At 41.2% G+C, this 16,335-nt stretch overlaps 3 protein-coding genes across 3 annotated transcripts; all 3 read left to right on the forward strand.

The window, feature by feature from the left end:
* Positions 1 to 602: 602 nt before the first annotated feature.
* On the forward strand, positions 603 to 4,745 carry LOC145905624 (tubulin alpha-1A chain-like). Its single transcript, XM_082992870.1, has 7 exons — positions 603 to 753; positions 1,780 to 2,002; positions 2,322 to 2,623; positions 2,817 to 3,048; positions 3,309 to 3,574; positions 4,041 to 4,234; positions 4,535 to 4,745. The coding sequence occupies exons 1-7, from the start codon at positions 751 to 753 to the stop codon at positions 4,668 to 4,670; spliced, it is 1,356 nt and encodes a 451-aa protein (XP_082848996.1). The 5' UTR covers positions 603 to 750; the 3' UTR covers positions 4,671 to 4,745.
* A 1,639-nt stretch (positions 4,746 to 6,384) lies between these two features.
* Positions 6,385 to 10,608, forward strand: LOC145905629 (tubulin alpha-1A chain). Its single transcript, XM_082992876.1, has 7 exons — positions 6,385 to 6,522; positions 7,555 to 7,777; positions 8,095 to 8,396; positions 8,590 to 8,821; positions 9,133 to 9,398; positions 9,886 to 10,079; positions 10,379 to 10,608. Exons 1-7 carry the CDS (start codon positions 6,520 to 6,522, stop codon positions 10,512 to 10,514), a joined length of 1,356 nt encoding a protein of 451 aa, XP_082849002.1. The 5' UTR covers positions 6,385 to 6,519; the 3' UTR covers positions 10,515 to 10,608.
* Positions 10,609 to 11,230: 622 nt separating this feature from the next.
* Positions 11,231 to 15,757, forward strand: LOC145906431 (tubulin alpha-1A chain-like). The gene is made up of 7 exons (XM_082993846.1): positions 11,231 to 11,372; positions 12,824 to 13,046; positions 13,340 to 13,641; positions 13,831 to 14,062; positions 14,374 to 14,639; positions 15,101 to 15,294; positions 15,571 to 15,757. Exons 1-7 carry the CDS (start codon positions 11,370 to 11,372, stop codon positions 15,704 to 15,706), a joined length of 1,356 nt encoding a protein of 451 aa, XP_082849972.1. The 5' UTR covers positions 11,231 to 11,369; the 3' UTR covers positions 15,707 to 15,757.
* The last annotated feature ends 578 nt before the right edge of the window (positions 15,758 to 16,335 follow it).

The raw sequence follows: 16,335 nt of genomic DNA on the forward strand, positions 1-16,335 counted from the left end.
GGCTATTGAGATGAAATAATATGTGCCGGTGCAAGACCCCTTTTTTGACCACAAAGTATTGTACGTTGGAACAAGCGATAGAGGTCCTGTTTCAATGCCTCTAAGACCGGTATGGGTCTTCTTTAGATATTTCCATATGCTTACCTTGACAGGTCGTACTTACTGCACCCCTCCCATGTGGGCCCTGGAGGCCTGTACTTACCACTTTCCATCTTATATGTTAGGTTTAAATTTGCAGCAGAATGTGTAAAGCGAATTAACAGCGCAAACCACCTGCCGTTTGCACGACATGGGGGTGTTTTTTTGCATGCGAGAACCCCCATCCATCCCACATGCACAAGCCGATTATGAACAATTTCAACAAAACATCACTGCCGTAAGCATCTGGGGCAGAATAATCGACACAACGAGAAACCAGAAGACAACAGCAGTCACAGCGTCAAAATTCCAGCACAAAGTCGGTTTAAAATATGGGAGGCAAAGTCTTTTGTTTGCCTGGCACGTTCGCGCTCCTGGCTTGCGACAACAAAGAATTCGCGCTCAGCAAGCGGTCGTTGCTTTGGCGATGGTTCCGCTTGGAATGCACTGACCAATCAGAGGCGAGGAGGCCGATATTATAAAGTTGTGTTCTCGTGAACACGTTTTGTCAATCCACGTCGAACTAGCAGAGACGCGTAACTGTCGAAACGCTTGTTCTTATTGAAAAACTGCCATTTTTCGGTTGAATTCGCAGCAACTTTACACTACAAAATGGTAAGTGTGTTGTATATTGTGTGTTACATATGTTCTTATGCAGCGACTGTTTATAGTTCCGGAACGAAATAGTTGTTACGTCATAAGTAAACTTAAGTTATGACACGAAAGGTTAAATTTTATAAACCGGTAGAACTGTATCTACAAGCGTTTCAGGCAAAACTATTTCTAATACGCCGCGACGCTGTTGCTGGAATGTAAATTAAGTTAAATATTAAACAGATTGGCATGTTTAGTAGCGGAATAAACAAGATAAGCGTTAGGAACCCCAAAACGATGCCACCAATTGCAAAGAAATTGTTGCCTTAGTCATTCCAAATAAACCAGAAATATCGTTATTTGCACATATGGAAATAGGTCAATTTAATTTGCTTTAAACACGCAAAGATGAGCATATCTGTGTACTTTATCGTTGCAACCCTAAGTGCACTTGAAAAAGGCTTTAAACTCAATCCTCTCCTACCCCAGCGGTTCGTCGAAAGCTTTTGAATTCCACTCAAGCATTGACAGTTTGTCAATTGGTGAGAGAGCCTAGGTCCTTTGCGATACTGTGGTATTTTACTGTCGAGTAACGTGATAGTTTTAAACGATTTTTTAACATCACTTCTGGGGTTTTAATTAGTTCACTTAATGGGGTCGGTAGCTTTGTCCTGTCCACACGGAGGCAAGACATGACCTGTTTTGCAGAATCGAATGCTTTCTTCTCGTAACTCGAAACTATACAGAAACCAGTTCCTTTCTACGTCTCGATTAAATGCTGCAAACCTGCCATTAAAGTCTTAAGTAAAAAATGACACAGTTTCTTCCAGTAATGATTTGGAGAGTTAGTATTTCACGTCGAATTTTTGTAACTCGGTCAGAAGTATAAAAGAGCCCGAAAATTGCCCTAAATCCTACTATCGGTTGCAGTATTCCCAAAAAAATAGAAAAATCCGTATAAAAACCATATACGAAACCCCAAATTAGACTGTATATATGATAGAATTTTTTTTTAATAATTTTTGCAATTTATTGTTTATTTGACAGCGTGAATGTATCTCAATCCACGTCGGCCAAGCCGGTGTCCAAATTGGCAACGCTTGCTGGGAGCTCTACTGTCTTGAGCACGGAATCCAGCCCGATGGCCAGATGCCCAGCGATAAAACCATTGGAGGAGGCGATGACTCCTTTAACACCTTCTTCAGCGAGACAGGAGCTGGAAAACACGTGCCACGTGCCGTATTCGTTGACCTCGAGCCTACTGTCGTGGGTACGAACAATCCTGCATTTTAATAGAGACATATTTTTATTGTCATACGCTTATATCTTATTTCGCCTTTTTGGGAAATCTTATTTTCCCATAATGGCGTCAAAAGCAAAGAGTGGAAATCGTTAAAGCAACTATGGGTCGGGAATGGAGAGTAATTCCCGGAATCGGTTATCGGGAATTTTGCCTTTTTGGTTGCACAAATATTTTTATCCCAAAAATAATTTATCGCCTTAAACCTCTGAAATAAAATTGTTCCCTAACAAGAGCATTATTTTTTAAATTGCCCGCATATAACACACAACAATCATTGCATCTACAGATGAAGTTCGCACCGGTACATACCGCCAGCTCTTCCACCCCGAACAGCTGATCACTGGAAAGGAAGACGCAGCGAACAACTACGCTCGCGGCCACTACACCATCGGTAAAGAGATTGTTGATCTCGTCCTCGACAGAATCCGCAAGCTCGCTGACCAGTGTACCGGTCTCCAGGGATTCCTCATCTTCCACTCCTTCGGGGGAGGAACCGGATCCGGATTCACTTCCCTCCTTATGGAGAGACTCTCCGTCGACTACGGCAAGAAATCGAAGCTTGAGTTCGCCATCTACCCAGCCCCGCAGGTGTGTACGTTATAAGAGTTACCAAAAATGCGAAACATGCCACAGCATAAACGAATGGATGGAAAAATTGTCAACCTATTTTAAGATTTACAGCTGCAAGTAACTTTTTGAGACTCTACTTTATAATAAAGACCAGTTTCATAAAAATTACTGACTATATGAACTTTTATAAACATTTACATCTTCATCACAGATTTCCACTGCAGTGGTCGAGCCATACAACTCAATTCTGACGACCCACACCACCTTGGAGCACTCCGACTGTGCTTTTATGGTCGACAACGAGGCCATCTACGACATCTGCCGCAGAAACCTCGACATCGAACGACCAACCTACACCAACTTGAACCGATTGGTCGCACAAATCGTTTCATCCATCACAGCTTCGTTGCGATTTGATGGCGCGCTCAACGTCGATCTTACCGGTATGTTCAGCCAAAATACACGGAACTCGGGGCAGTGTGTATGGTACATGTCATATTAACCAAAGAAAAGTCTATATGCCTGGCCGTTTGGTGTCTACAAAAGTCACATTAAGTTGAAATGGTCGGGACATAATAGGTCGAAACAGTGGTCATATGTCTGCAGCTCACATAATTCATATTATTGGCTCCATACTGCCAAAATAAAAGAATCTTAGTTAAAATAGTTCTTTTTCAAAAAACTTTTCAACCACTTTTTCCAGAGTTCCAAACCAACTTGGTGCCATATCCACGTATCCACTTCCCATTGGCCACCTACGCCCCAGTCATCTCAGCGGAGAAAGCTTACCACGAGCAGCTTTCCGTTGCCGAGATCACAAACGCTTGCTTCGAGCCAGCCAACCAGATGGTAAAATGCGATCCACGTCACGGCAAATACATGGCTTGCTGCATGTTGTACCGCGGTGACGTCGTTCCCAAGGACGTAAACGCAGCCATTGCCACTATCAAGACAAAGCGGACCATCCAGGTAAAAATTCTCTTGTTGTAAAAAGATAAAGTTGAAGCAGGAGATTCAGAAGTAAGAGCGACACTTCCTACTTCTGCATCTGTTCTGTTTCTTGACTATTTTCCTGTTTGAGCAAAATGATAAACATGAAGAAGTAAATTAATAGGCTGTAATTCGTGTGATGGTTTGTTCACATACAAGGTTTAACTACATTTCCGTGGTTAAACTTGTATTGGACAAAGCCGGGCATGTGTTTAAACCCGTTTCTCATTTACTGCATACAAAAGCGCTCATCAAAGCTTTCATTGACAAATCTGGTTGACATACTTTCGGCGCATCTTTCGTGAAATATGGGTCAGTCAAACGGATAGAGGGCACTCAACGGCAAATAAAGCCCATTCTTTTTCAAATACACATTAGATCAATCTCATCTCATTACTATTTAGTTTATAATAGCGCATAAAATCAATACGATTTATCTCTTCAGTTTGTGGATTGGTGTCCAACTGGCTTCAAAGTTGGAATCAACTACCAGCCTCCAACTGTTGTCCCCGGCGGAGATTTGGCCAAAGTGCAGCGCGCTGTCTGCATGTTGAGCAACACAACCGCCATCGCAGAGGCGTGGGCGCGTTTGGATCACAAGTTCGACTTGATGTATGCCAAGCGTGCATTCGTCCACTGGTGAGTCAACTTTTATTTTGTGGATTTTAATAGCTAGATATGCTTATATGTGTTAGGCCTTTGAGACTGTAAAATGTATCATTGGTTTACGACTTTAAAACACAATAATTAGGCCTAAAAATATAGTTATAGTTAAAAATATGGAGTTATACGTGCAATTTAACCTCCGTCACATTTAAAGAAATGCCATCAAGATTACAACAAACTAAAAATTTTCAGTATACGCTCTAATGTAAATTATAAAAACAAAAATTACGTACATAAATAAAATAAAAATAAAACAACTCATGTGAATTAAAGGTACGTCGGAGAGGGAATGGAAGAGGGAGAATTCTCCGAAGCTCGTGAGGATCTTGCCGCTCTCGAGAAGGATTACGAAGAAGTCGGTGTTGACTCCGTTGAGGGCGAAGGAGAAGAGGAGGGAGAAGAATATTAAGAGCTCTGATCTCAGTTGATCTATTTGCCGGTTTTCCCGCTTGTGATTTCTATGTGAATACACCGAGCATTTGAATGTGTTTGTTGTTAATTGACTCCGCTGTCACATCTATCAGAAAAGCGTTAAGACGGAATATTAAACACCAGGGGCGCTAAAGATGAAAGTCCGCAAAGGCAAACCACCCGGAAAAACATGGGTTTCAATCTCGCTGTTTTGTAAAAAATATAAAAAAAATTATAAAAAAAATCGCGTCCAAGACGCCTTCCACAAGCCTACACCCTAATACCAAGTACAAAACCTGATTGTATCTTGGGTCCAATATGACATGGCTTCGAATCCTGGTTTGGTAAAAAAATACTTGCGTTCGACATCTGTCCACCGAAAAATAACGGAATACCATATGTAATAAAACATCGTGCGGAAAGAATGAAAACATATGGATTAAAAAGCTGCGTGACAGCGTTCCAACATTCCTGGTCATTTCAACAACAATTACAGTTTAATTCGAACACACGATCGAGAATTGAAATCAGATCCAGCGACGCTTACGCGATAAATGCACCATGTAATGACATAATAGACACACGGGGGTTCGGTTCGCAGTCGAATGAGAGGCGGTAACAATAGACAACAGGTTTAGTCAGCTTGTTCTCGAAAGTTCTTCACGCTGGTACAACCAAAACGCCGAAGACGGTGAAAGGGTTCTCGAGATTCTATTGCGCCACTTCCATTCCAATTGTTTGTTTGTTTGTTGCCTCTTGTGTTCCTGTATCTCCAGCTATATCGCTAGTGTTGTCGTGTCCGTGTTGCGCACACCGGTTGCTTAGCAGCGGGTGGTTGTAGCAGGATCGAGACAATTTCGTGACACGATGGGAAAACAACCTCTGAGGTTTTGCCTTTGACAAGTCGGGCGAATGTCGTTCCCATGGCAACGGCTCGTACCGCGTTTTCAGGCTAATTTCATACGAAAAGATTATATACGTAACATGAAGAAAGTTAAGGGATAATAACACTACAGGGCGGGCTGTTAGGGGTAGATTCAGCGAGTGTTTTGAAAAATACGGACTTTTGGTATTTAACATAGGGCTAACATATCCAAATAATATCAACCGGTGCCAGACCCCCTTTTTGACCGCAAGTATTGTGCGTGGAAACGAACCGTGCGTTTGATCAAAATCCCACAGTTCCAAGGCAACAATGACCTCAATGGGTCCTCTTCAGATATTCCCATATGCTTGACCATGGCAGGCCGCGCTTGCTGCACTTCTCCCATGTGGACCCTGAAAGCCTGTACTTACCACTTACCATGTTATATGTTTGCCTTGATTTGCAGCAGAATGTGTAAAGCGAATCAACACGGGAAACCACCTGCAGTTTGCACGACATAGGGGCGTTTTTTTGCATGCGAGAACCCCCACCCATCCCCCATGCATAAAGCCGATTAAAAACAATTTCAACAAAACATCACCGCCGCAAGCATCTGGAGCAGAATAATCGACACAGCGAGGAAAAAACAGATGACAACAGCAGTCACAGCGTCAAAATTCCAACACAAAATCGGTTTAAAATATGGGCGGCAAAGTCTTTTGTTTGCCTGGCACGTTTTCATTCCTGGCTTGCAACAACAAAGAATTCGCGCTCAGCAAGCGGTCGTTGCTTTGGCGATGGTTCCGCTTGGAATGCACTGACCAATCAGAGGCGAGGAGGCCGATACTATAAAGTTGTGTTCTCGTGAACACGTTTTATCAATCCACGTTGAACTAGCAGAGACGCGTAACTGTCGGAACGCTTGTTCTTATTGAAAAACTGCCATTTTTTGGTTGAATTCGCAGCAACTTTACACTACAAAATGGTAAGTGTGTTGTATATTGTGTCATTAGTATTGTACTTGGTACATAATGTTGCATATGTTCTTATGCAGCGAATGTTTATAGTTCCGGAACGAAACAATTGTTACGTCACAAAGTAAACTTTAGCTATGATACTAAAGGTTCAATTTTATTAATCGGTAGAACTGTATCTACAAGCGTTGCAGGCAAAACTATTTCTAATACGCCGCGATGCTGTTGCTGGATTGTAAACCGAGTTAAATATTAAACAGATTGAAATGTTTAGGAGCGGAATAAACAAGATAAGCGTTAGGAACTGAAAAACGATGCCACCAATTGCAAAGAAATTGTTGCCTTAGTCATTCAACCAGAAATATCGTTATTTTGCACGTATGGAAATTCGTCAATTTTTTTTGCTTTAAACACGCAAAGATGCGCAATTCTGTTGTTACCGTAAGCGCACTCAAACAAGGCTTTAAATTCAACCCTCTCCTACCCCAGCGGTTCGTCGAAAGCTATTGAATTCCACTCAAGCATTGACAGTTTGTCAATTGCTGGGAGAGTCTAGGTCCTTTGCGATACTGTGGTCTTTTACTGTCGAGTAACGTGATAGTTTTAAACGATTTTTTAACATCACTTCTGGGGTTTTAATTAGTTCACTTAATGGGGTCGGTAGCTTTGTCCTGTCCACACGGAGGCAAGACATGACCTGTTTTGCAGAATCGAGTGCTTTCTTCTCGTAACTCGAAACTACAGAAACCAGTTCCATTCTGCGTCTCGATTAAATGCTGCAAACCTGCCATTAAAGTCTTCAGTAAAAAATGACACAGTTTCTTCCAATAATGATTTGGAGAGTTAGTATTTCACGTCGAATTTTTGTAACTCGGTCAGAAGTATAAAAGAGTTCGAAAAATGCCCTAAATCCTACTATCGGTTGCAGTATTCCCAAAAAATGCAAAAATCCGTATAAAAACATATACGAAACCCCAATTTAGGCTGTATATATAATATAATTTTTTTTCAATAATTTTTGAAATTTATTGTTTGTTTGACAGCGTGAATGTATCTCAATCCACGTCGGCCAAGCCGGTGTCCAAATTGGCAACGCTTGCTGGGAGCTCTACTGTCTTGAGCACGGAATCCAGCCCGATGGCCAAATGCCCAGCGATAAAACCATTGGAGGAGGCGATGACTCCTTCAACACCTTCTTCAGCGAGACAGGAGCTGGAAAACACGTGCCACGTGCCGTATTCGTCGACCTAGAGCCTACTGTCGTGGGTACGAAATATCCTGCGCTTTAATACAGACATAGTTTTATTGTCGTACGCTTATATCTTATTTCGCCTTTTTGGGAAATCATACTTTCCCATAATGGCGTCAAAAGCAAAGGGTGGAAATCGTTGCAACTATGGGTCGGTAATGGAGAGTGATTCCCGGAATCGGTTATCAGGAATTTTGCCTTTTTGGTTGCACAAATATTTTTATCCCAAAGATAATTTATCGCCCTTAAATTTCTGAAACAAAATTGTTCCCTAACAAGAGCTTCATTTTTTAAATTGCCCGCATATAACAAACAACAATCATTGCATCTACAGATGAAGTTCGCACTGGTACATACCGCCAGCTCTTCCACCCCGAACAGCTGATCACTGGAAAGGAAGACGCAGCGAACAACTACGCTCGCGGCCACTACACCATCGGTAAAGAGATTGTTGATCTCGTCCTCGACAGAATCCGCAAGCTCGCTGACCAGTGTACCGGTCTTCAAGGATTCCTCATCTTCCACTCCTTCGGGGGAGGAACCGGATCCGGATTCACTTCCCTTCTTATGGAGAGACTCTCCGTCGACTACGGCAAGAAATCGAAGCTTGAGTTCGCTATCTACCCAGCCCCGCAGGTGTGTACGTTATAAGAGTTACCAAAAGTGCGAAACATGCTACAGCATAAACGAATGGATGGAAAAGTTTTTGACCTATTTTAAGTGAAATAAGTGCATTAAGTAACTCTCTGAGACTCTACTTTATCATAAAGACCAGTTTAATAAAACTGACTAGTATGAACTTTTATAAACATTTACATCTTCATCACAGGTTTCCACTGCAGTGGTCGAGCCGTACAACTCAATTCTGACGACCCACACCACCTTGGAGCACTCCGACTGTGCTTTCATGGTCGACAACGAGGCCATCTACGACATCTGCCGCAGAAACCTCGACATCGAACGACCAACCTACACCAACTTGAACCGATTGGTCGGACAAATCGTTTCATCCATCACAGCTTCGTTGCGATTTGATGGCGCGCTCAACGTCGATCTTACTGGTATGTTATGTTATAAATTCTAAGTATAAATAAATTTGAAAATAACATTACATTCCGTACTCGGTGCAGTGTGTAAGTTACATGTCATTTTAACCAAATAAAAGTCTATGCCTGGCCGTTTGGGTCTACAAAAGTCGCATTAAGTTAAAATGTTCGGGACATAATAGGTCGAAACAGTGGTCACATGTCGGCAGCTCACATAATTCATATTATTGGCTTCATACTGCCAAAATAAAAGAATCTTAGTTTTAGATTCCTTTCAGAAAAGCTTATTTTCATAAAACGTTTCAACCATTGTTCACTTTTTCCAGAGTTCCAAACCAACTTGGTGCCATATCCACGTATCCACTTCCCATTGGCCACCTACGCCCCCGTCATTTCAGCGGAGAAAGCTTACCACGAGCAGCTTTCCGTTGCCGAGATCACCAACGCTTGCTTCGAGCCAGCCAACCAGATGGTAAAATGCGATCCACGTCACGGCAAATACATGGCTTGCTGCATGTTGTACCGCGGTGATGTCGTACCCAAGGACGTGAACGCAGCCATTGCCACTATCAAGACAAAGCGCACCATCCAGGTAAAAATTCTCTTGTTGCAAAAAGATAAAGTTGAAGCAGGAGATTCAGAAGTAAGAGCGACACTTCCTACTTCTGCATCTGTTCTGTTTCTTAACTATTTTACTGTTTGAGCCAAATGATGAACCTGAAGATGTAAATTAATAGGCTGTAATTTGTATGATTGTTTGCTCACAATAGGTTGAATTACATTTCCGTGGGTTAATTTGTTTTGGACAAAGCCGGGCATGTGTTTAAACCCTTTTTTAATTACTGTACAAATGCACAACAACACAACAAAGGTTTCATTGACAAATCTGGAAATCTGGTTGACATACTTTCGGCGCATCTTTTGTGAAATATGGGTCAGTCAAACGGTTAGGGGGCATTCAGGGGCAAATAAAGCACATTCTTTTTCAAAGACACAATAGATCAATTCATTTGATGCTCTCATCTCATTACTATTTAGTTTATAATAGCGCATAAAATCAATACGATTTATCTCTTCAGTTTGTGGATTGGTGTCCAACTGGCTTCAAAGTTGGAATCAACTACCAGCCTCCAACTGTTGTTCCCGGCGGAGATTTGGCCAAAGTGCAGCGCGCTGTCTGCATGTTGAGCAACACGACCGCCATCGCAGAGGCGTGGGCGCGTTTGGATCACAAGTTCGACTTGATGTATGCCAAGCGTGCATTCGTCCACTGGTGAGTCAACTTTTATTTTGTGGATTTTAATAGCTAGATATGCTTATATGTGTTAGGCCTTTGAGACTGTAAAATGTATCATTGGTTTACGACTTTAAAACACAATAATTAGGCCTAAAAATATAGTTATAGTTAAAAATATGGATTTATACGTGCAATTTAACCTCCGCCACATTTAAAGAAATGCCATCAAGAATACAACAAACCAAAATTTTAAGTATACGTTTTAAAGTAAATTATAAAAAAAAAATTACATACATAAATAAAATAAAAAATAAAACAACACATGTGAATTAAAGGTACGTCGGAGAGGGAATGGAAGAGGGAGAATTCTCCGAAGCTCGTGAGGATCTTGCCGCTCTCGAGAAGGATTACGAAGAAGTCGGTGTTGACTCCGTTGAGGGCGAAGGAGAAGAGGAGGGAGAAGAATATTAAGAGCTCTGATCTCATTGGATCCATTGGCCGGTTTTCCCGCTTGTGATTTCTATGTGAATACACCGAGCATTTAAATGTGTTTGTTGTTAATTGACTCCACTGTCACATCTATTAGAAAAGCGTTAAGACGGCATATTATACACCAGGGGGCGCTAAAGATGAAAGTCCGCAAAGGAAAACCCCCCGGTAAAACATTGGTTCCAATCTCGCTGTTTTATAAAAAATATACAAAAAAATTAAAAAAAAACGCGGCCAAGACGCCTTCCACAAGCCTACACCCTAATACCAAGTACAAAACCTGATTGTATCTTGGGTCCAAGATGACATGGCTTCGAATCCTGGTTTGGTAAAAAATACTTGCCCAAGTTAGGGGAAAATGTAGTTTAAGCCCGAGTTATATTCAAAACATAATGTATTTCATTGTGGCGTCAGAAGCTGCAACATGATGTGCTGTGGTTAACATTTGGTCTGGATCAAACGCTGCAAAATGTTGCTGAAATTTCTTATTTGGTCTGGCCAAAAACGCAAAAAGCTCGCCACGAGGAGAAACCTAAATGCGCAAGTCCAAAACAGCGTTCTTTACAAATTTGCATTTAAAAATGTTCAAGACAATACATAACTCCAGTAACGTAGGCCTGGGCTTTGTTCAGTCGTTCATAACAAGAGAACAGAAACATGAAAGCAATCGGGAAATGTGAGGACTCGCGCAATTGTTCAGACGACCGTCGAGCCAGCAGAAGTCTCAACAACCACAAGGCGAGAAGTCCAGCGATAAAAGGTTGAAACTTCGTGCAATAATTTGCTCAGTTCTCGTCGTTGGAACACTTTGACGTTCGCAACATCCTACTCCACGAAATGGTGACTGTTTAGTTAAGTTTGTTTAATTATTACCACCGGGTAACGTGTGGTTAACACACGATGTGATTCTTTTGTGTGGAAATTGTGAAATAAATCAGAAAGTAGTAGTATATAAACGTCATTTTATAAAGGTCTTTTAGACTGTAAGATGGTTTAACTGCTTCAGTTTTTAAAGGAAATACTATTTCAAATATTCTACCATTTTACAATGAATGCCCTTGCTGGAATACAGTCCAAGCCAAATGTTAGCCAATTTTTGGGATTGCGTAATGACGCGGTTTAACAACGGCATGTAATCAACTCATGTACACGATCCATTTCACGATAACTGCAAATTTGCTATTTTGAAGGTTTATTCATTGCAAATTCGTGCAGAAAACGATTTGTTTTAAATGATATGCTTTTGAATATTAAAACCTGCAAGTGTGTGTGACATAAATCAGCCAGGAATTGTGCGTCTTGAGGTAGATATGAAACCTCACAGTAACTGAACCTGACGTTCGAGTTAAAAATCAATTTAATTTCTTTGCTTCAAATGGCCGTTCCTTGAAAAATAATAAAAAACAGTAAATAAAGCAGAGCTTTCCAACCGTGTACCACCCTGCTGGGTACGAAATTAGGCATTAAGGGGTACGAAATTGTCAACATTTAGGTTTTGATTCAATGACAATGTTCTTTGGTAATAGAATCCATTTAGGCTATACACTAAAGGTGTTTAAAGCTATAAATAGTAAAAATATCTCGACTATCAAGTGGGTACAGCAGACTTGCGAACAAAATAATGTGGAACACTAAATAAAATGCAACTGTTTGTTGTCGTTATTGTTGCAACCGTCAAGTACACTCGAAACAGCAGTTTCGTTGATATAGATACTTTTTGTGTGCGATCCTCTGCGATGTTGTGATCCTCAGTTATCGTGTAACGCGATAGTGCATGGTCATAATTTAAATGGCAATTAGTTTTCTTCATGCTGAAGACAATATATGGTCCGCATTGTTCTCGTCTTGTCGATCATAACAACACAACAGAAAGCGGAGACCTGCCGAAGGAATAAACATGGGCCAAATTCCCAAGCAAGTATTTTGTGTCTGTGCAATGCCATAGTGTCTCGGCATAATTTACGTGGTTTTCAATTAGTGTATATATGTTGAATACAATATACACGACCCTCATTGCTTTCCTATTGTCGATCATAATAACACAACGGAAACCGGAAGCATTTGGGAGTTTCGATCCCATCAAAGCAAAACAAGGGCAGTACAAGTGCACGGTATAAACTAACCAGGGAAATCCTACATATTTAACTCATAGCATATATGACTGGCACCACAGCTTCAGAAGCATATGTAAAAATAAAGCAAGTATCTTCTATCAATAAAATCCCTAGCACCAACAATAGAAATATTAGTCCAAGTAATAATTAATATGCGACATATCTTTTGTCTGACAGCGTGAATGTATCTCAATCCACGTCGGCCAAGCCGGTGTCCAAATTGGCAACGCTTGCTGGGAGCTCTACTGTCTTGAGCACGGAATCCAGCCCGATGGTCAAATGCCCAGCGATAAAACCATTGGAGGAGGCAATGACTCCTTCAACACCTTCTTCAGCGTGACAGGAGCTGGAAAACACGTGCCACGTGCCGTATTCGTCGACCTCGAGCCTACTGTCGTGGGTACGAAAAATCCTGCATTTTAATAAAGACATATTTTTATTGTTGTCCGCTTTATATCTTAGTTTGTGTTTGCGCAAATATTTTTGTCCAAAGATAATTTATCGCCCTTAAATCTTAGTTTCTATAAATTGATTCGCACATAACAAACAAAAATATCATTGCTCCTCTTGCACTTATGTTACGAAAGTGTTTATTGTAATTAACGTTTCGTCCACCATCCGGCGAGACTTTACTTAGGGTTATTACTATACCTGGCAGCAAGAATAGCACCATATCAATCATTACATCTACAGATGAAGTTCGCACTGGTACATACCGCCAGCTCTTCCACCCCGAACAGCTGATCACTGGAAAGGAAGACGCAGCGAACAACTACGCTCGCGGCCACTACACCATCGGTAAAGAGAGTGTTGATCTCGTCCATGACAGAATCCGCAAGCTCGCCGACCAGTGTACCGGTCTCCAAGGATTCCTCATCTTCCACTCCTTCGGGGGAGGAACCGGATCCGGATTCACTTCCCTTCTTATGGAGAGACTCTCCGTCGACTACGGCAAGAAATCGAAGCTTGAGTTCGCCATCTACCCAGCCCCGCAGGTGTGTACGTTATAAGAGTTACCAAAAATGCGAAACATGCCACAGCATAAATGAATGGATGGAAAATTGTCGACCTATTTTAAGTTTTACAGCTCCAAGTAACTTTCTGAGACACTTATACTTTATCATAAAGACCTGTTTAATACAAATTACTGACTATATGAACTTTCATAAACATTTACATTATAGTTTTCCACTGCAGTGGTCGAGCCATACAACTCAATTCTGACGACCCACGCTACCTTGGAGCACTCCGACTGTGCTTTCATGGTCGACAACGAGGCCATCTACGACATCTGCCGCAGAAACCTCGACATCGAACGACCAACCTACACCAACTTGAACCGATTGGTTGGACAAATCGTTTCATCCATCACAGCTTCGTTGCGATTTGATGGCGCGCTCAACGTCGATCTTAGTGGTATGTTATGTTATAAATTCTAAGTATAAATAAATTTGAAAATGACATTATATTCCGAACTGGTGCAGTGTGTATGTTAAATGTCATTTTAGCCAAAGAAAAGTCTATGCCTGGCCGTTTGGTGTCTACAAAAGTCGCATTAAGTTAAAATGTTCGGGACATAATAGGTCGAAACAGTGGTCACATGTCTGCAGCTCACATAATTCATATTATTGACTTCATACTGCCAAAATAAAAGAATCTTAGTTATAGATTCCTTTCAGAAAAGCTTATTTTCATAAAACGTTTCAACCATTGTTCACTTTTTCCAGATATCCAAACCAACTTGGTGCCATATCCACGTATCCACTTTCCATTGGCCACCTACGCCCCCGTCATTTCAGCGGAGAAAGCTTACTACGAGCAGCTTTCCGTTGCCGAGATCACCAACGCTTGCTTCGAGCCAGCCAACCAGATGGTAAAATGCGATCCACGTCACGGCAAATACATGGCTTGCTGCATGTTGTACCGCGGTGATGTCGTACCCAAAGACGTGAACGCAGGCATTGCCACTATCAAGACAAAGCGCACCATTCAGGTAAAAATTCTTTTGTTGCAAAAAGATAAAGTTGAAGCAGGAGATTAAGAAGGAGGAGCGACACTTCCTACTTCTGTATCTGTTCTGTTTCTTGACTATTTTCCTGTTTGAGCCAAATGATAAACCTGAAGAAGTAAATTAATAGGCTGTAATTCGTGTGATTGTTTGTTCACATATAAGGTTAACCTACATTTCCGTGATTAAACTTGTATTGGACAAAGCCGCGCATGTGTTTAAACCCGTTTCTAATTTACTGTACAAATGCCCACATCAAAGCTTTCATTGACAAATCTGATTGACACATTTTTAGCGCATCTTTCGTGAAATATGGGTCAGTCAAACTGATAGGGGGCACTCATCGGCAAATAAAGCCCATTCTTTTTCAAATGCACATTAGATCAATTCATTTGCTCTCATCTCATTTGATAGAACATAAAAATTGATACGATTTATCTCTTCAGTTTGTGGATTGGTGTCCAACTGGCTTCAAAGTTGGAATCAACTACCAGCCTCCAACTGTTGTTCCCGGCGGAGATTTGGCCAAAGTGCAGCGCGCTGTCTGCATGTTGAGCAACACAACCGCCATCGCAGAGGCGTGGGCGCGTTTGGACCACAAGTTCGACTTGATGTTTGCCAAGCGTGCATTCGTCCACTGGTAAGTCAACTTTTATTTTGTGGATTTTAATAGCTAAATATGCTTATATGTGTTAGGACTTTGAGACTGTAAAATGTATTATTAGTTTACGACTTTAAAACACAATAATTAGGCCTAAAAATATAGGAGTTATGTGCGATTCAACCTTTGCCACATTTAAAGAAATACCATCAAGAATACAACAAACTAAAAATTTTAAGTATACGCTCGGATGCAAATTAAATAAAATTACATACTTTAATAAAATAAAAATAAAACAACACATGTGAATTAAAGGTACGTCGGAGAGGGAATGGAAGAGGGAGAATTCTCCGAAGCTCGTGAGGATCTTGCCGCTCTCGAGAAAGATTACGAAGAAGTCGGTGTTGACTCCGTTGAGGGCGAAGGAGAAGAGGAGGGAGAAGAATATTAAGAGATCACATTGGATCCATTGGACGGTTTTCCCGCTTGTGATTTCTATGTGAATACACCGAGCATTTAAATGTGTTTGTTGTTAATTGACTCCGCTGTCACATCTATCAGAGAAGCGTTAAGACGGAATGTTAAACACCAGGTGACGCTAAAGATGAAAGTCTGCAAAGGAAAAACATGGGTTCCAATCCCGCTGTTTTATAACAAATATAAAAAAAAATTACCCCCCAAACACCCTAATACCAAGTACAAAACCTGATTGTATTTTGTGACCAGGATGACATGGCTTCAAATCCTGGTTTGGTAAAAAAATACTTGCCCAAGTTAGGGGAAAATGTGGTTAAAGCCCGATGTGCAAAACATAATGGATTTCATTGTGGCGTCAGAAGCTGCAACATGATGTGCTGTGGTTAATATTTGGTCCGGATCAAACGCTGCAAAATGATGCTGAAATTTCTTATTTGATCTGGCCAAAAAACACAAAAAGCTCGCCACGACCAGAAACCTAAATGCGCAAGTCCAAAACAGCGTTCTTTACAAATTTGCATTTAAAAATGTTCAAGACAATACATAACTCCAGTTACGTAGGCCTGCGCTTTGTTCAGTCGTTCATAACAAGAGAACAGAAAC

The sequence above is a fragment of the Ascidia mentula genome, chromosome 6 (genome assembly GCF_947561715.1).
Source record: "Ascidia mentula chromosome 6, kaAscMent1.1, whole genome shotgun sequence".
Taxonomy (NCBI): Eukaryota; Metazoa; Chordata; class Ascidiacea; order Phlebobranchia; family Ascidiidae; genus Ascidia; species Ascidia mentula.